Source organism: Lolium perenne, chromosome 1 (assembly GCF_019359855.2).
Source record: "Lolium perenne isolate Kyuss_39 chromosome 1, Kyuss_2.0, whole genome shotgun sequence".
In the NCBI taxonomy this organism is placed as follows: Eukaryota; Viridiplantae; Streptophyta; class Magnoliopsida; order Poales; family Poaceae; genus Lolium; species Lolium perenne.
This window is the reverse complement of record NC_067244.2, coordinates 8719905-8739475: the sequence shown is the minus strand read 5'-3', so window position 1 is coordinate 8739475 and position 19571 is coordinate 8719905. Positions and strand designations below refer to the sequence as shown.

The following is a 19571-nucleotide window of genomic DNA, read 5'->3' as shown; positions in this document are numbered from 1 at the left end:
CCTTAGCTAATTTTCCTCTGTGTCCATTGCGTGGTTTCGTACCGTAAGCCAATGATTACTATATGGGTTAATGAACCCAATGTCATAGATTCTCCGTCTTTTGCATTATTGAATCTTCATTCTACATAAATAGCGTATAAAAAATATAGTGAGGACAATTACATGCAATGAACGAGTTGAGCTAGACATGTAATTACATAAATAAATAACTTATAGACAATAGCAACTGACGATAGATTTGTCGAGGACGTCTTGATTGTATAACTGAAAAAGTTCTTTAAGAATAATACAAATCTCGTTGGCCCAGAGATTCCGCTTCTGTTTACTCGAAATCATCCCCAATTTTTTTTTCAACGATTCACATCCAGAACAACAAGATTGGCACAGAAATGCAGACGAGCCAATAAATCACAAGCGAGGAAGCAAGATAGAACAGAACGAGGCTATACCTCGCGGGTGAAATCTATACCTAATAATAAAGGAAGAAGAGTTTCCGTGGTTTGGTCCGTTGGTTTCGTCCGTCCGTGCAAGAGTTTTCTTCGTCCGTCATCTACCGATGTCCGTGCAAAGCACCGCACGTACACACGTCACTCAAGAAGAGTCCGACCCGAACTACCGCACATACATACGTCCGCTCAAGCAAGAGTTCGATCCGAACTTCAACACAGTAGCGGCTTTGCCTGTAACTCTGCATCACGTATCTATATATTGGATAGGCCGTCCCTTAAGAGCTCTTCAGATCGGATCACCAGAGAGGATCGATTAATTAGGCGGCGGCGGTAGAGGCCACGATGGTCTCCTGTCGGTACTCACCATGACCGCGTCCGGCTCAAGCTTTCTGGCGTACGTATGACAGACGACAACTCGACAAGGCCTTCGCGGCATGAGAAAAAGATGGCTTTTGTAAAGCCGACCATGGTCTCCCGCTGGTAGTTCCCGGCCGTGGCCGCGTCTAGCTCGAGCTCGCCGACGTCCAGGTGATAGACGACAAGGCCATGGAGGCATGATTCCAGGCCGGTGCCAGCGCAAGTATTCATAGGTTCGGTCAAGGGAATCTTCAGCCATGTGGCGATCACCTAGGTGGATGGCACGATGCGGAACGCAAGGTGCAAGGTGTAAGGGCCAGCCCTCCGGCGGTCAAGGAGGAGCACGATGAAACAAAGCAGTGTCACTTTTATTGCAAACTGTTGCACCGCTCCGCGTCGGCGCGGGCAGTGGCAGGACAAAGTCGGTCAGACCCTCCGGTAGCGCCGGCGCCTGGTGGCCAATACAGTTTACTCCTGGCCGTCAACGAACGCGAAGTACTAGCCAGAAGCAACCAGCTGCACAGACCACGATCTGGGCCCTGGCCTGGGGGCATCCGGAGAGGCACGGGCGGCGGGCTGGGAGCAGCGACGTTGGCCGAAAAACAAGCCAGTGGAGGAGCATGAGGCCAACGTCAGAACATGGGTGCAGCACAAGCCGATCTGGGCTTCAAGAACTGTGACGTGGTGCGCCCCAAGGAAGGAATTTGCATCGAATCAAGACGAGGGAGAACATATGTTTCATGTTGCTGGTTCTTCTGTTCTTTTGGTACTGAAGGTCAGACTTATTTCTTATTTATTAGATTGTACTGTCTTCGTGCAGGCATTCTGCGGAGTATAATGCATTGAAAACAAGTCAGCTATCTTGAGCATTAAATCGGTAGATCGAACATTGCCAGACGCCCACGCCATTGAATCCCGATTTAATCACCTATCTTGAGTCCTCACACGTTATATCATTAGTATCCTGTTCCATCTGTTCAAATTATACGCTACTCTACGTTGCCTAATCTTCAAGAAAACACGTTTTTGGGAATTGGGGTCAAACTGGCCAAGAAACGAAAGAGTAGTACATTTTAGGACCAAATCTGAAGACATTCCGCTGCAAGCTAGAGATTCGATTGGACGCCACAACACGGCCGACGAAAGCCAAGTCGACAGTCGATCGGCAAGTTCTTCGGACCTCTTCACCACGGAAATTGCAGCATCTACATCGCCTGCTTGTTGGGAACATGAAGACGAGATTCGTCGCGAGGGCGAGCCTCGGACGGTGTGAGCCGGCTAGGACAACTACGGAGGAAGCGGTGTACGAGGCTGTTGTCCGGCAGGCTGCGCACCTTGACTCCTCAAGTCCATTCAGGAGAGGAGGGTGGTGGAGGGAGGAGCAAGAAGACGCAAGCGATGCGTAGTTGTTTTCCTGCTCGATGTGGTGCACGAGGAGATCCGAATGCCTAATGAGATAATTCTGTAGACCTATTGTGAACTGTTGATTCTGATATTCTTCCCAGTTCTGTTGGATGGATGCATATAATCATGGTACAAACCTGGAAAACTTTGAATTGTGCAACTTCTAGAGATTTTACACCAATGAGGGACTTGGAAGTCTCCCCTGATGAAATCACCTAGCTTTCCATGGCTGGAATCTGCACCCTCCCAACAAAGCACAATTTTGTTCTGACCATGCAATCCGATCTCGACTGGGCGTGTTTTCTGTGGTAGCGCCGTAGGTGATGGAATCCTGTATTCTTTGTCTCCCTATGGTGCAGGATCCCATTGAAGAAGCAGGTCAGTTACAAATACAGAAGTGGGTGTGTTAATGCTAGATGTAATGTGTTGCTTCTGTCAGAGAAAACGTAGTGTGGTTGAGAATAGTTCCCCTGGTGGAGGTTGTGACCGGGTATAGTTTCACCAAGGAAAACCAGAGATTGGGTCCAAAAAAGATCTTATGTTTGCCTTATTATTTTTGTGCGAATAAGAAGCTTCTTGATTAAAATAAGGAAAAAAGAAAGGGCATTGCATATGCGATTCATTTTATTTTGTGGTTGTGTGAGTTATATTTTAGAGATTGTTTGTGATATTTTTACATAACTGCCAGCCACTTAAAGGAAAATTAAGTGTTTCTTAGTTGAGCATATTTTTTGTATATGTGTTTTTTTTCTTATTATTCATGTCGCAACGCTCCGTGACCACACAGAGGAGAAGTGTCATATAGATGTTTGTAGGAATGTTTGTTTGTTTCACCCGGTGCAACGCACGGGCACTTTTGCTAGTAGTTCTTAAGCTTGCTCCAGAGCGCCTTCTTGTGGTGCGACGATTCCACCTACTCAGGAGAAACCAAGAAACGCGCGCTCAAGAACGCACTTCAAGAACTCCAACCAAGAAACAACAATGCGTCGCAGAAAGGAGATACGCGCGCGGCATCACCTGTTCCGCCTCCTCCGGCTTCTTCTTCTTCTTGTCCCCCTCCTCGGCCGATCCCCTGCCGGCCTCGTTGACAGCCGCCTGCGCTCGAACCAGCCGGTCGAACACTTCCTTGCAGTCGACGGCCGCGGAGCTCACCGTCCCGGCCCCGAACGGCCAGGCGCTGTCGAGGAGGGACGGGCTGCTTCCCGCGGAGCTTGGAGCGGGAGGTTCCGGAAGAGGAGTAGCGGCGGGGCCCTTGCCCTTCTGGTCGACCCCCACCGCGGCGGAGCTCGATCCATGGGCGCCGCGGCTTCCGGCTCCGGCCTGCTCACGGGCGCGTTCCTGGGGTCGGCCGACGGGCGCTGCGGCGAGACGCGACGGCGAGGAGGCCTCGGCGCCGCCTTGGGCTGCCTCAGCGCCGTTCTTGGAGTCCTGGCGTTGCCCGCGCCCATGGACCGGTTCTTGGTTGCGGTCTGTTCCTGGACCGGACTTCATCGCGGCGGCAGCGGTAAGGGCTTGTGTGGCAATTTCGCTAATGTGAGGGCGTGGAGAAGAAATGTGTCAAGGTTATTTATAACGGTTTCGCTAGTAATTAGAAGAAAGCTTGACGGTTATTTATAAAGGTGGCACTAGAGGGTCCCCTAAAGCAGCCGTCAGATGTTTTGGGGCGCGCCAGACAATTTATCAGCCTCATTCGCGCACTCCAAAGGCCCTTTTCATCGCCATGGCGAAATATGCTGTTCAGCACCCTGATCTGACTGCTTCATAGGAGACGCTTCGGCCGTGCGAGCGCGAATCGAGGCGGGGAGTGGCGGACGCATCATTGAGACATGAACGAGGCGTCACACCTTTGCCTTAATGGCGACGAAGGGGCAGGCGAGACGTCCTGTCGACGCTACGCCTCCTCCACGCGTTGCCGCCGTTCGCGCGCCACCACACGTTCCCGCTCTTTCTTCCTGCGGCTTCTGGCGTCTTCCTGCGCTTTATTCTCGCCTCTTCCTGTGTTGTCGGCGCCTATAAAAGTCGTCCTCCGCTCAATGGATGTCAAAACAGCCGTCGGCATCCCTTTCTACGTCGCAACACATGCCTCGTCGCATGCTCACCACTTACGCAATGATGAGCCGCGCCGGCGGCGGATAGTTGCCTCCACCACCATATCCACCTCCACCTCCATCACCACCACCAGAGTTCGACGTTGACCCAGGGCTGCGGACAACGAAGCGTGGGAGGAGGCGGCACAAGCGGCCACCATAACGGTGTTCGATGCCGCCACGGCGGAAGAGACGTGCCTCCACCGGGCGAAGGAGATGGGCGAGCGAAGAAGAGCAGAGCAGCTGCGGCGTGCGGACGAGCTGCACGAGCGACGATGCATTGAGGAGCTGCAGGAGCGTCTGCAGCGGCGAGAGCTCCATCAACAGCAGTCGCGGGAGGAGCTGGAGCAGCAGCGGCAGGAGAAGGCGGTGGCAGCGGAAGCGGCGGCCTAGGAGGCGGAGGCGTTGGCGGCGGTGACGCAAGTGGAGGAGGAGGGTAAGGACGACGACGACTCCGACGAAGATGGGCCAGACCCGGAGGAGCTGGCGGCGTAGTAGCGGGCGATCGTCGAGTCGTTCGAGTCGCAAAAGAAGCTGCAAGACGACGCCCGTGCCCGCGAGGAGGACAACGATGCGACGGTTCGCCATGGCGTCGAACTCTCCCTCCAGCACGAGTAGCTGCGGAGAGGAGGTGACGACTTGGCGAATGAGCAACGACGTCTTCTTGTCACATTCCGTACGGAGATGCGGCGCGTCTCGCACTGAGCAGTAAAATATATTTAAATTAGAATGATAACTTTTATTTTTTGCATCTTTATTGATTTGAGGCCTCTAAATAAGAAACGTGACTGAGCGCGTGCCCCAAACACAACACTACAATAAGTAATAATATCTAATAAACACTCGATCTAGTGCGATTTGGGGCTGCTTTGGAGACTGGACTGGAGATGCGGTTATTCCTATACACCGACCAGGTCGGCGCGTACCGCAAGCCGCACACCGTAGTTAGGTGCGGGCTTCCTCTTTTTTCGTTTTTTCTTTTATTTTTTGTTTCTCTTTTTTATGTTTGGTTTTCCTGTTTTTGTTTTTTGTTTTCTTTCTTTTGTTCTTTTTTTTGTTTCTTTTCGTTTCTTTTGTTTTTCAGATTTCGAAAGATAGGAATATTTTTAAATATATTCAAAATTAAAAAAATGTTTATTTTAAAATTTGTTCATATAAAAAAAAATGTTTAATTTAAAATTTGTTCAAATTAAAATGTTCATCTTAAAATTAAAAGAATTGAAATAGAATTTAAAAATAGATATTTTTGAAAAATATTCAGAATAAAAATATAGTTTTTAAAAATATTATTTAAATAAAAAATTGTTCAAACCCGAAAATTGTTCAAGTATGAAATTTTTAAAAATTTCAAGTTTTAAAAATGTTCAAATTTTAAATTGTTCATACATAAAAATTATTAAATTTTTGAAAAAACATAAAAAGAAAAGCCAGAAAAGAAAAGAAAAAACAAAAAAAAAAAGCGAAACAAAATGTTGGGCCGTCCCAAACCATCCACCGGGGGGTGTGCGGCGCCTGGTCTGTGCCGACCAGGTCGGCATACAGCACCCCCCGTTATTCGGGGAGCTCCTCGCCACCGACCTGGTCAGTGAGTGGAAGGCATCGCGCACACCCTCCCCCCACGATCCAGTAATTTAGTGGGCCGCGGCCCATTGCATCAGGTGAGCTTTTTTTTCCTTTTTCTTCCTTCTTTTCTGTTTTTTTCTTTTCTGTTTATATTTTCGTTTTTAAAATCTAACACTTTTAAAAACTTTTTCCGAGATAAAATTTGAACAGTTTTTTGAAACCAAAACAGTTTTTAGATTTGAACATTTTTTGGATTTGAATATTTTTCAAAATTCAAAATTTGAACAAATTTTTAATTCGAATAATTTTCAAAATTGAAAGTTTTTTGAATATGAACAAATTTAGAATTTGAACGATTTTTCGATTTGAACGATGTTCATATTTTAACAATTTTCAAATTTTCAAATTTGAACGATTTTTTCGAATTTGAACGGTTTTCAAATTTGAACGGTTTTCAAATTTAAATATTTTTAAATTTAAACATTTCTTAATTTGAACAATTTTTAAAAATCAAAATTTTTGAATCTAAAAAAATATAAGCAAAACCGAAAACGGAAAAAAGAAAAGAAAACAGAAAAAAGAAACCAGAAAAGATAAAAAGAAAAAAAACGAGCTAAACAGCCATAAATGGGCCGGACCCATACCCGACCAGGAGGTGTGCGGTGGCCGGTAGCCATCGACCTGGTCTGTGTATAGGTTTTGCCGTTATTCGGACAGCCGGAGAGGACGACTGCCGGAGAGGTTCGGGAATTGGGCCCAGCGGTAGTAGGCCGCCTGTATTTGGCCCAATAGTGTTTTCCAGATCCTTATACCTGCAGGCACAGCCCATGGGCCAACCCAACCCACCTTTTTCTTTCTCCTTCTTGTCGGCTCGGCCGCCCCATTCTTCCCCCACTTCTCCCACAAGAAAAAGTTGAATCATGGACACCACCGGCGCCACAGCAGCCGCCGCCGGCGCCGGCGCCGCCGCCTTCTCCGGCAGCGGCATCAGCGCCGAGGAAGAGCAGGCCCGCATGGCCGCCATGGTCGAGAAGCTGCAGGCCAGAGACGCGTACGCACCTCTCCCTCCTAATTCCCACCGCTCCCTCCCTCCCCACCCCTCTAATAATGGTGCCGTTTGCTCGGGGGCGCGCGCAGGCTCCGGATGTACACCTGGCTCTCGCAGCGGTGCTTCTCCGACTGCGTCTCCACCTTCTACCGCAAGACGCTCGGCAAGGGCGAGGGGGCCTGCGTCCGCGCCTGCGTCCGCAAGTACCTCCTCGTCACCACCGCCTCCGCCGCCCGCTTCGCCCAGCTCGCCGACCCCTACGCCGCCGTCGCCGACGATGACGACGACGACCAAGACTGACTCGGGCGGCAACTCTGCCGTGGGAGGGAGGGATTTTTTCTGTGTCTGCTCTTGTTAAATCTTACTATGCAGTTAAGAGAGAGTAGCTTGTGATACCTGAAGAACCACACTAGCAGTAGCAGGCTAGAAGAAAACCACGGATTCTATGATGCAGTTTTTCAGCGGCTGTAAACATGAATGTTTTGCAAGCTTAGTATGGAATGATGAATCTTGCCTTCAGTGCCATGCATTTTCTTGGCTCATTCAAGCCTGTTTGCTTTAGCTCCAGTTCAGAATGCGCATCGGTGTAAAACCCGAATTCATGTCACGTCATCATGTCTACCTTTGTTCAGCAGGTTCTCCACATCACTGCATACAAGTTCAGGTTATTTTCTCTCTCATACCCTGGTGTAAGATCAAATCAGCAATTCATGATGATCACTTGATGCCTAATCCAAATGTTGCTCCATCTTTGCTGTGATATGCCAATCTTGAATCTTCATGTCATATGATAATTCAATCGTTTACTGACATGTGTCAGAAACTCAGCATCACTGAAATCAAGCTCATGTCCCTTTGTTTTCATAGCCTGTTACAAGACCTGCACTGAGCTCTGAACTTTTGATATATCCATATGCGATCAGCATTCAACACTGAATTTATGTAAAATATATTTTTATTCCTGATGCCTGAAATCAGGATATGAACTCTGAACTTTTGATATATACATATGCAATCAGCATATTGAATTTACTTGTGACATGTCCTGATGCCTGAAATCAGGATATCAACTTTTCCTCGAAACAACAGTTTAGAGGACTTCAGATGATGAGACAGAAAAAAAAGAACTTGTTCGAGAACTATGGCTCATCGAAGTAATGTGGCAAGGGCAAGTACGACAAGAAGTACCAGACAGAAAAGATAGGGGAAAAGCTCAGGTACTCACTGTTACCACATACTCAAGCTTAATAGTTTATACTGTATCACAATCGAAAAATTGGCCATTAATGCCTAGAAGTTACTTTATACAAGAGCACTGACTATTATGCCTGAAGATTTCTTTAGTGCCAATCTCATTTCAAAATGACATGAGTGCAGATTACCAAAAGTACTAGAGATTTCTCAGAAGTTTGATATGCTTTGCTGTTATGCTGCCACCAGACAGAAATGCTCACAAACAATAATCCTATTTAGACTGTTCACAACCGAGTTGAAGGTGGTGAAAGCTGCAAGTGAACATGAGTGTTCTCAGCTTGAGCGTATTGAAAAGGGTGAACATGAGTGTTCTCAGCAGTAAACATGGACAAATTAAGCCATCTCCACGTGCATTATTTATTTAGTAAATAAATATATCACCGCGATATAGCCGTGTCACATGTAAAATGTGGTCGAGTAACACCAGTTGCTAAGCAAAAAAGACAAAGAACCATGTGGTGATCAGCAATCAAGGATACTAGTTGCATTGTGTATTTTTGTATCTCCACCTGGATTAAGAGCTTATGCAAGGTAAGCATATCATCAGGAACTTTTTCCAGTGAAATGTATGTTTCATAGTACCAAAAGCTGCAACTGGTCCAATTAGTTTAACCATAATATTTCAATTAGGAATAGCGCGAGGTGGTTTCTCAAAAGAGAAAAGGAAAAATCGCAAGCTGCTGATTGCTGAATGCAGCAAACTGTTGGAGTACAATCAAATAGCTCGTGCTAGTTTTTTTTTAAAGGCGAAGACCGAGCTGGGCTCTCCCTCTCCGAGCTCAGTATTACAATATTCAATATCATGATTATGCACTGTACAAGGGTGGGAGAATTAGAAGAAGCTAATGATTTCTTTGCTGCAATATCTGCCAACAGATTGTTACCTAATGCTTCTACTTGCGGATTAATGATAGCAAATGGAAGAAGCTGATCATATGTTTTCATCAATGGAGAAGAGTGGTTGTGCCCTGAGTTCTGTTCTGTTAGATGATATCATTAGAATGTTGTTGGAATAATGTGAGATCTTAAAGTCTAGAAGTATCCGTCAAAAGTTGATGGAAAGAGCATCTCACTTGGTACTTTGACTAGTTTGTTAATGATGTCTCTATATTCACGGGAAGGCAAATATAGGGACCAAGTAAAATCGCTCCGTGCAAGGTATCAATTTTATAGTGGAGTCGACCACAGTTGAGTAGTTGATACATTGTATGTGTGTATAAATCCTCAGAAAGCACAGCTGATTAGTTGCTTACTATCTGGTCCTCTTGCTTGTAGAAAACCGCCCCGTCATTCATATCTATATTTTTTCATCTTTGTTTGGTTTGAAAGGTGGACCAGTTAGTCTAGCAGAAGTAGTCACATTTTTAGAGATAATGAATACTAATGTGTAATCTTTTCTAAAATAGTTTATTCTAGCCACTAGAGATTTATAATGTTTCTAAAACAGCCCGTTTCCTTCATATCAATGCATTTTAGCAGATGCCATTATCACTGATCTTTTATGCATGCAAGTGTGGATTTACTAGTTTCATGTATTTCTGGTATATGTCAGAGCAGTCGGGTCCTGAAAAAAGGGATGTTCATTTGTATATCGAGTTCATGTCATAGCACTTATGGAGCTTGTTGCATACTGGAGAGAGAAGTATTTCCAATAATTTTTCTTGCTACTATTGAGAACTCACTTCATTCAAGATTGAACTACTTTCCTGTTTCTCCTAATGTAGGGAAAGGTATGGCTAAGAATTCACCGGTGCACGCTTTCCTTTCAGTCTGCGAGGCACTAGCACCACCTCGGGTGACAGGAGAAGGAACCAAAGCATCATAAATCACACACCATTGTGATATAATGTAGTCCCGCCATTGTGCATCATAATCACAACCTAATTCATCTGACAAGCAAGAAGAGAGCATGTTACTTGCTTCAACACTTATTACCTAGACCATCACCCTCCTCCGCAGCTTCTTTGAGCTTCAAATCGATAAAATTGGAGGCCTGAACCGGGAGATGCAAGATTAAGGAGTCTGCTGCAAAGTAGTAGTCTTCTTCAGTTTTCTCCAAGTCAGCTGCTGGAAGAATACTTGCTCCTCTGTGAAACTGATGGTAGAAGTTCTGATGAGCTCCAAGTTGAAAATCTCTCTGTTCATGACAGTACTGGAGCTAGACTCGGTTGAAAGTAGCACCTTGTGTACATGTGAGTTATTTACTGAAATGTTCATCCATGTCCATCTCAATGTTGTCGGTGCAGATCAGACACACACACGTGAAGAAATTTCATTCAATTGGAACAGAGGTTGAACCAATAATTCACACACTTTTTCTGCATTTCTTTTGAAAACAACTTAACAATCCAAACGCAGGGACTATTCCACAGGCAAAAGCGGAATGTTGTTACAGAAGAAAAGGAAAAGGAGGTACCTGCTTACATCATTATTTTTATAAAGTCAAAGCAATGCTCTTCCTGCAGATGCTCGTGAAGGAAGGGGACCTCCAATTTAAGGTAAGACACAACTTACATCAGATAAACAAAAATGTAACAGGAGGGGCAAAGTTCCCCTGAGTTTTCTAGAGAAGATGTGAACGAGTGCCTCTCAAATAGTGAGCAAAGCAATGCCTGTTTTCCCCCCAACTGAATACATACATGTTGTTTGGTAATTGTGGTATTTGTATGCATTTCTCTCTTCGTTGTAGTTTGATAATTGCACACCTTAAAGCACCAACGAAAACTATATGGTGGAAACCAAGCCTTTCTGTGAAAACAATGTGTCTGCCCTCCTGTTGTTCCTATTTATTCTTACCTCATATGCTTTGGAAAATAGATTTTTCACTCCTCCAAGTTTGAAGAGCAGATTTTTAGTTGCCTTCTAGTTTGAAGAGCAGATTTTGGGCACCAGGTTGTGCGTGCATTATATTGCATCAGACTTTCAAAACATATACATGAGAAATAGCATGATGTACAGCTCACCTCTAATATATGCACCTTTGCAGGCGGTATTCGATTTCCATTCTTCAGAAGTCACGGAGGCAAGATTCAGAACTAAAGCACAACGTGCAATCCAGGAGCGGGTGCTGATCATCCCTTACAGGACGCACAAGGTAAAAACCAAAACAAATTAAAGGCTGCATTGACCAAGTAGCTTTGAGAATCAAAGTCATTGACAAGCAGCTTCAGGTTAGCTGTACTCCATCCATCCTCTGCTCGTGTCGACGGTTTCCATTGTCGCGTGCTCCTTGACCCGCAATCCCTGCTTGGTCGAGCTGCATGCGTATCTTCAATTCAACCGATGGCCGATGTAAAAGGTCATGGGGGTGAGAAGATTCGCAACTTATCCAGTTCGGAAGCATGAACTATTCACTAACACCAGAGCTCCTCCACTCCATGCCTGATGCTGATGCACCGCGTCCACTCCACCACGCTGCTGATATATCCCCCGCCACCGCTCCTCGAAGTCCACATGTTGTTAAATCTCAAGCAACCAAGTAGATCTCGGCTCATTTTACCTAGGAGTCTCTCAGTTCATGGTGTGAGGAAGCAGAAGCGGGAAGCCACCGGAATCGCCTAGGGTGACCCAATACCAGGAGGCGGGGTCGTCTGCAGGTTCTCAGGATCTAATTCACTTGGCTATGACAAATCCTGCTACACTTCAACAACTCAAATTAACTGTGTTAGAGCATCACCAGTGAGGAGGAGGATGTGGCTCGTCCCGTGCTCCGAACCGCCCCGACGCCCACCACCCCGCCGCGCCCCGCGCCGGCCGCTGCGCCCGCGGGCCCTCCTGCGCCTACTCGCCCCTTCAAGCGGCTGACGGCTGCGGAGCAGCTCGAGCGACGCCGCCAGGAGCTGTGCTTCAACTGCGACGAGAAGTACGCGCCGGGCCACACGTGCGCCCACCTCTTCTACCTGGAGACCGTCGACGAGAAGTACGCGCCGGGCCACACGTGCGCCCGCCTCTTCTACCTGGAGACCGTCGACGACGCCGATGTGGAGGCCCTCACCGCCGAGCTCGCGGCCGCTACCGTCACTGAGGCCGGTGTCACGACCTACGCGCCGGTCGACGCGTCCGCTTTCGTCGTCTCTCTTCACGCTATGGCGGGCATCAAGACGGCAAAGACGATGCTGCTCCCGGTGACGATCAATGGGGAGCGTCTCACTGCGCTGGTGGATACGGGCTCGACGCACAACTTCCTGTCTAACACCGCCATGCGCCGCCTCGCTCTCCAGCCGGCGGGATCGGAGAAGTACAGCGTCACCGTCGCCAACGGGGACCGTCTTACGTGCCAGGGCTTGGCGCGACAGGTTCCCGTGCACGTAGGCGACAAGCCGTTCTCCATCGACTGCGTCGGCATCGACTTGGGCTGCTACGACTTCATCCTCGGCCTCGACTTCCTGAGCACCTTAGGCCCCATCCTGTGGGACCTCGACGTGCTGTCCCTCATCTTCTGGCGCGAGGGCGGCCGCCGTGTTCACTGGACGGGCTTGGGCAGCACTGGCGCATCCCCGTAGCTCCACCTGATGGCCGCCGCGCTTGACGAGGCGCATCCGCTCCTAGCCGACTTATTGCAACAGCACGGCGACCTCTTCGACGAGCCGCAGGGCCTCCCTCCCTCGCGGCCTTGTGACCACCGCATACACCTGCTGCCGAACACGGCGCCCGTCGCTGTGCAGCCGTACCGGTACCCCCAGCAGCAGAAGGACGAGCTCGAGCGCCAGGTGGCGATCATGCTAGCACAGGGCATCATTCGGATTTCGACGTCGCCGTTCTGCGCCCCCGTACTCCTTGTGCGCAAGGCCGACGGCACGTGGCGCTTCTGCATCGACTTCCGCGCCCTCAACACCGTCAAGTCCAAGGACAAGTTCCCCATCCCCGTCGTGGATGAGCTCCTGGACGAGTTGCATGGCGCGCGCTTCTTCACCAAGCTCGACTTGCGCTCGGGCTATCATCAGGTGCGCATGCACACGGACGACATCTCCAAGACGGCGTTCCGCACTCACCATGGCCACTACGAGTTTTTGGTGATGCCGTTCGGCCTCTCCAACGCGCCGGCGACCTTCCAGGCCCTGATGAACGACGTGCTCAGCCCCTACTTAAGCCGCTTTGTGCTTGTTTTCTTTGATGATATTTTGATCTACAACGCATCCTGGGCGGAGCACCTGCAGCACGTGGCCATCATCTTCAACGAGCTTCGAGCGCATCGTCTTCATCTCAAGCGCTCGAAGTGCTCGTTTGGCACGACCTCCGTCGCGTACTTGGGCCACGTCATCTCCGCCGACGGTGTCGCGATGGACGCAGACAAGGTCGCCGCCGTCGCCGCATGACCGACGCCCCAGTCGCCGCTAGCTTTTTGCGGATTTTTGGGCCTCGCGGGATACTACCGGCGGTACATCCAGGACTTCGGCCTCATCGCCGCACCTTTCAAGCACCTGCTTCGCCGCGACGCCTTCTCCTGGGACGAGGAGGTGGCCACGACCTTCACCGCCCTGCAGCGGGCACTCACGACGGGCCCCGTTCTTCAGATGCCGGATTTCGACGAGCCGTTCGTGGTGGACTGCGACGCCTCCGGCATCGGTTTCGGCGCCGTCCTTCACCAGGGCGAGGGGCCACTCGCTTTCTTCAGCCGCCCTTTCGTCGCGCACCACCACAAGCTCGCAGCATATGAGCGCGAGCTGATCGGGCTGGTCCAGGCGGTGCGCCACTGGCGGGTGTATCTTTGGGGCCGGACATTCCGTGTGCGCACGGACCACTACAGCCTGAAGTTCTTGCTGGATCAGCGCCTCTCCATAGTGCCGCAGCATCAGTGGATCAGCAAGCTCTTCGGCGTCGATTTCACCGTCGAGTACCGCCCCGGCCGCCTCAACACAGTCGCCGATGCCCTGTTCCGCCGCGACATCGACGATGCCGCGGACGCGCCCACAGTCGGTGCAGCCCTCTGCATCCACTCCGGGCCATCTTTCGCCTTCATCAACGAGGTTCGCCGCGCTACTGCCGAGGCCGCGGATGCGCAGCAGCTACGCCAGCGCCTGGCCGACGGCGAGCTGGCCGCGCCATGGCGCCTGGACGAGGGACTACTCCTCCATGGGCGCCGTATCTTCGTGCCGGATCATGGAGACCTGCGCCACCAGGCCTTGTCCTTGGCGCATTCTGCAGGTCACGAGGGCATCCAGAAGACCCTGCACCGTCTCCGCACTGATTTTTACATTCCAGGGGATGGCGTCCTGGTGCGAGACTGGGTGCGGGCGTGTGTCACATGCCAGCGGAACAAGACGGAGACGCTCCGTCCGGCGGGCTTACTACAGCCGCTGGACGTGCCGTCCCAGGTGTGGGCGGACATCTCCATGGACTTCATCGAGGGGCTGCCAAAGGTTGGCGGCAAGTCCGTCATCCTCACGGTGGTCGACCGCTTCTCCAAGTACGCGCACTTCATCGCCCTCGGCCATCCCTATACGGCGGCGTTAGTGGCACGCGCCTTCTTCGATGGCATCGTTCGCCTCCATGGGTTTCCGTCCTCCATCGTCAGTGATCGTGATCCTGTGTTCACGGGTCACGTCTGGAGGGACCTCTTTGGGTTGGCGGGCGTGAAGCTCTGCATGAGCACGGCGTTTCATCCTCATACGGATGGCCAGTGCGAGGTCGTCAACAAGATCATCGCCATGTACCTGCGCTGTATCACCGGGGATCGTCCACGAGCTTGGGTGGACTGGCTGGCGTGGGCCGAGTACTGCTACAACACGTCCTACCACTCCGCGCTGCACGCCACTCCCTTTGAGGTGGTCTACGGGAGGCCACCGCCGGCGATGCTTCCCTATGCGCCTGGCACAACACGTACTGAGACGGCGGATGACCTGCTGCGTACCCACGACGAGATACTAGCTGAGGCGCGCCAGCGACTTCTTCAGGCTCAGCAGCTGGCCAGGAGGTACTATGATGCACACCATCGCGAGGCGGAGTTTGCGGTGGACGACTTGGTCTGGCTACGCCTTCTTCACCGGACGACCCAGTCCTTGGACCCGCGCTCCAGGCGCAAGTTGGGACCTCGTTACGCCGGTCCCTTCCGTGTGCTGGAGCGCATCGGCACGCTCGCCTACCGTCTTGAGCTGCTCGCAGGCTCGCGCCTCCACGACGTCTTCAACATCGGCCTCCTGAAGGCCTACCGCGGCGACCCTCCGTCTGCACCACCAGCTCTTCCACCTACTTCGGACGGGCGTCTCGAGCCTGCCCCGGCGAGTGTGGCTCGCGTGATGATGGCCCAGCAGCGACGTGGTGTTTGGCACGTCGTGCATTGCACATGCATGCCAGAGGACGAGGCGACTTGGGAGAAGCTTGAAGATCTCCGCCAGCAGTTTCCAGAAGTTCAGCTCGAGGACGAGCTGTTTGAGAAGGCGGGGAGAGATGTTATGGTCGGTCTGACCTATACACGCAAGAAGCCCACTAGTGGCTAGTTGTGGGCTTAGCCCAAGTAAATTAGGGGCTTATCCCAAGTAAATTAGGGTTTAGAGGAGGCCGTCCTCCTATATAAACACATGTACCCTTCGTGATTAATCAGACAAATATTCAGTATCATACTGTCTCGTCTCCTGAAGGGAGACAGGGGACCCCCTGCGCCCAGCCGCACCCAACCCTAGCCGCCGCCTCCTTCCTCCGCGACGGCGCCCAGCCGCCGACGCCGAGCCCTCCAGCCTCTCCGCCCTCACTTCCACCCTTACAACCTCCGCCCTAGACCCAGTAGGACCCTAGCCCCTACCACTTGGTCTGACCTATACACGCAAGAAGCCCACTAGTGGCTAGTTGTGGGCTTAGCCCACGTAAATTAGGGGCTTAGCCCAAGTAAATTAGGGTTTAGAGGAGGCCGTCCTCCTATATAAACACATGTACCCTTCGTGATTAATCAGACAAATATTCAGTATCATACTGTCTCGTTTCCTGAAGGGAGACGGGAGACCCCCTGCGCCCAGTCGCACCCAACCCTAGCTGCCGCCTCCTTCCTCCCCGCCGGCGCCAAGCCGCCGGCGCCGAGCTCTCCAGCCTCTCCGCCCTCACTTCCACCCTTACAACCTCCGCCCTTGATCCGGTAGAATCCTAGCCCCTACCACTTTGGTATCAGATTGCCTAGGTCTAATGGGCTCCAACAGCCTCCCCGTCGACCCCATCACCGCCACGTTCGCCACCGCCACCAACACCACCCCCGCCACCTCCGCCGCCATGACAGGCGCCCACGCGCCGCCGGAGGCCGCCGCCGCCGCCGACAGAGACCAGGGGGCCGCCGCCGCCCCACGGGCCTCGACCTCCTGCTCGCTACACTGGCGGACCTCGCCAACAGTCTCCGCGCCATCCGCTTCGAGCTCGCGGAGATCAAAGCCGGCCAGCACCCGCCGCCCCCACTCGCCGCCCCCGCCCGCCGCCGTTCCGGCCCTGTCCGCCACCCCGACACCGCCCGCCTCCGTCGCCAACAAGGGCCGCCCCGCGTGGTGGCCGCCATCGCCCTCTCCAATCCCCACATGGACCGACGCGTCGCCCGTCTACACTCAGACCGCGGCGCGGACGACGGTTCAGCAGCCCGCCCACACCTTTGGCGGTCCTGGCGGGCTTGCTGCCCCCTTCGCCGAGAGCACGTGCTTCACCCCGGGCCGCCAGGAGGGCGCCTACGGGGTCACGCCTCTGGCGCAGCAGCCGCCCCGCTTCACCAAGCTGGAGTTCGCCACCTACGATGGCGCCACCGACCCCCTGAACTGGCTGAACCAGTGTGAGCAGTTCTTTCGGGGGCAGCGGACGCTCAGCGCTGACCGCAGGTGGATCGCCTCCTATCACCTACGGGGCGCCGCGCAGACTTGGTACTACGCCCTCGAGCAGGACGAGGGCGGGATGCCGTCCTGGGAGCGCTTCCGCGACCTGTGCCTCCAGCGGTTTGGGCCGACCCTACGCGGAAGCCGCGTCGCCGAGTTGGGACGCCTCGCCTTCACCACCACGGTCCAGGACTTCGCCGACCGCTTTCAGGCGCTCGCGTGCCATGCCCCGGGCGTTTCGGCGCGGCAGCGTGCCGATCTCTTCGTCGGTGGCCTCCCCGGCTACATCCGCGTCGACGTCGAGATGCGCGAGTCTAAGGACCTGTAGAAGGCCATGTACTATGCACGGGCCTACGAGCAGCGCGCCATCGCCATGCAGCAGGTCTACGCGCAACGTGGCAGCGCTCGGCCCGCGCTCCGAACCGCCCCGACGCCCACCGCCCCGCCACGCCCCGCGCCGGCCGCTGCGCCCGCGGACCCTCCTGCGCCGACTCGCCCCTTCAAGCGGCTGACGGCTGCGGAGCAGCTCGAGAGGCGCCGCAAGGGGCTGTCCTTCAACTGCGATGAGCAGTACGCGCCGGGCCACACGTGCGCCCGCCTCTTCTACCTGGAGACCGTCGACGACGCCGACGTGGAGGCCCTCACCGCCGAGCTCGCGGCCGCCACCGTCACTGAGGCCGGTGTCACGACCTACGCGCCGGTCGACGCGTCCGCCTTCGTCGTCTCTCTTCACGCTATGGCGGGCATCAAGACGGCAAAGATGATGCTGCTCCCGGTGACGATCAATGGGGAGCGTCTCACTGCGCTGGTGGACACGGGCTCGACGCACAACTTCCTGTCCAACACCGCCATGCGCCGCCTCGCTCTCCAGCCGGCGGGATAGGAGAAGTACAGCTACTACAGCGTCACCGTGGCCAACGGGGACCGTCTTACGTGCCAGGGCGTGGTGCGACAGGTTCCCGTGCTCGTAGGCGACGAGCCATTCTCCATCGACTGCGTCGGCATCGACTTGGGCTGCTACGACTTCATCCTCGGCCTCGACTTCCTGAGCACCTTAGGCCCCATCCTGTGGGACCTCGACGTGCTGTTCCTCATCTTCTGGCGCGAGGGCGGCCGCCGTGTTCACTGGACGGGCTTGGGTAGCACTGGCACATCCCCGCAGCTCTACCTGATGGCCGCCGCGCTTGACGAGGCGCATCCACTCCTGGCCGACTTACTGCAGCAGCACGGCGACCTCTTCGACGATCCGCAGGGCCTCCCTCCCTCGCGGCCCTGTGACCACCGCATACACCTGCTGCCGAACACGGCGCCCGTCGCTGTGCGGCTGTACCGGTACCCCCAGCTGCAGAAGGACGAGCTCGAGTGCCAGGTGCTGATCATGCTAGCACAGGGCATCATTCGGATTTCGATGTCGCCGTTCTGCGCCCCCGTGCTCCTTGTGCGCAAGGCCGACGACACGTGGCGCTTCTGCATCGACTTCCGCGCCCTCAACACCGTCACGTCCAAGGACAAGTTCCCCATCCCCGTCGTGGATGAGCTCCTGGACGAGTTGCATGGCGCGCGCTTCTTCACCAAGCTCGACTTGCGCTCGGGCTATCATCAGGTGCGCATGCACCCGGACGACATCGCCAAGATGGCGTTCCGCACTCACCATGGCCACTACGAGTTTTTGGTGATGTCGTTCGGCCTCTCCGACGTGCTGGCGACCTTCCAGGCCCTGATGAACGAAGTGCTCAGCCCCTACTTACGCCGCTTTGTGCTTGTTTTCTTTGATGATATTTTGATCTACAGCGCATCCTGGGCGGAGCACCTGCAGCACGTGGCCATCATCTTCAACGTGCTTCGAGCGCATCGTCTTCATCTCAGCGCTCGAAGTGCTCGTTTGGCACGACCTCCGTCGCGTACTTGGGCCACGTCATCTCCGCCGACGGTGTCGTGATGGACGCGGACAAGGTCGCCGCCTGGCCGACGCCCCAGTCGCCGCGAGCTCTTCGCGGATTTTTGGGCCTCGCGGGATACTACCGGCGGTACATCCAAGACTTCGGCCTCATCACCGCTGAAAGGACACGGATGTCGCCTAGAGGGGGGGGGGTGAATAGGCGATTTAAAACTTTTACGAGATGGGCTTAACAAATGCGGAATAAAACTAGCGTTTACTTTGTCAAGCCCAAAGCCTATATACTATGGTTCACCTATGTGCACCAACAACTTATTCTAAGCAAGAGTTCACCTATGTGCACCAACAACTTATGCTAAGCAATACAAGCAAGTATGTGATAGCAAGATATATATAACTTCAAGCACGATGGCTATCACAAGGTAAAGTGCATAAGTAAAGAGCTCGGGTATAGAGATAACCGAGGCACGCGGGAGACGATGATTTATCCCGGAGTTCACACTCTTGCGAGTGCTAATCTCCGGTGGAGAGGTGCGGTTGCTTAGTGCTCCCGAACGCCACAAGAGGCTCACCTTGAGGTGTGGTTGCTCGATGCACACCAACGCCACAAAGGTCTCACCCCAAGATGCGGTACTCACACCACACACCGAACGCCACGAAGGCGCCTCACCTAAATCTCCGGTGACCCTCGCCACAAAGGCCTAGGTCACGGTTCCACTAAGGGATTTCCTTCGA

General features: G+C 52.9%; 2 protein-coding genes across 2 annotated transcripts; both read left to right on the top strand.

The window, feature by feature from the left end:
- The first annotated feature begins 6748 nt into the window (after positions 1-6748).
- Positions 6749-7427, top strand: LOC127321786 (mitochondrial import inner membrane translocase subunit Tim9). The gene is made up of 2 exons (XM_051350756.2): positions 6749-6911; positions 6998-7427. Exons 1-2 carry the CDS (start codon positions 6781-6783, stop codon positions 7206-7208), a joined length of 342 nt encoding a protein of 113 aa, XP_051206716.1. The 5' UTR covers positions 6749-6780; the 3' UTR covers positions 7209-7427.
- Positions 7428-16274: 8847 nt separating this feature from the next.
- Positions 16275-17267, top strand: LOC139831324 (uncharacterized). Its single transcript, XM_071820619.1, has one exon. It carries the CDS (start codon positions 16275-16277, stop codon positions 17265-17267), a length of 993 nt encoding a protein of 330 aa, XP_071676720.1.
- The last annotated feature ends 2304 nt before the right edge of the window (positions 17268-19571 follow it).

Bases quoted from the DNA above. Each gene is read 5' to 3' on its own strand.
- LOC127321786 (XM_051350756.2), top strand. From the start codon at position 6,781: ATGGACACCACCGGCGCCACAGCAGCCGCCGCCGGCGCCGGCGCCGCC. The intron at 6,912-6,997 runs GTACGCACCTCT...GGGCGCGCGCAG, and splicing joins AAGCTGCAGGCCAGAGACGC to GCTCCGGATGTACACCTGGC.
- LOC139831324 (XM_071820619.1), top strand. From the start codon at position 16,275: ATGGGCTCCAACAGCCTCCCCGTCGACCCCATCACCGCCACGTTCGCC.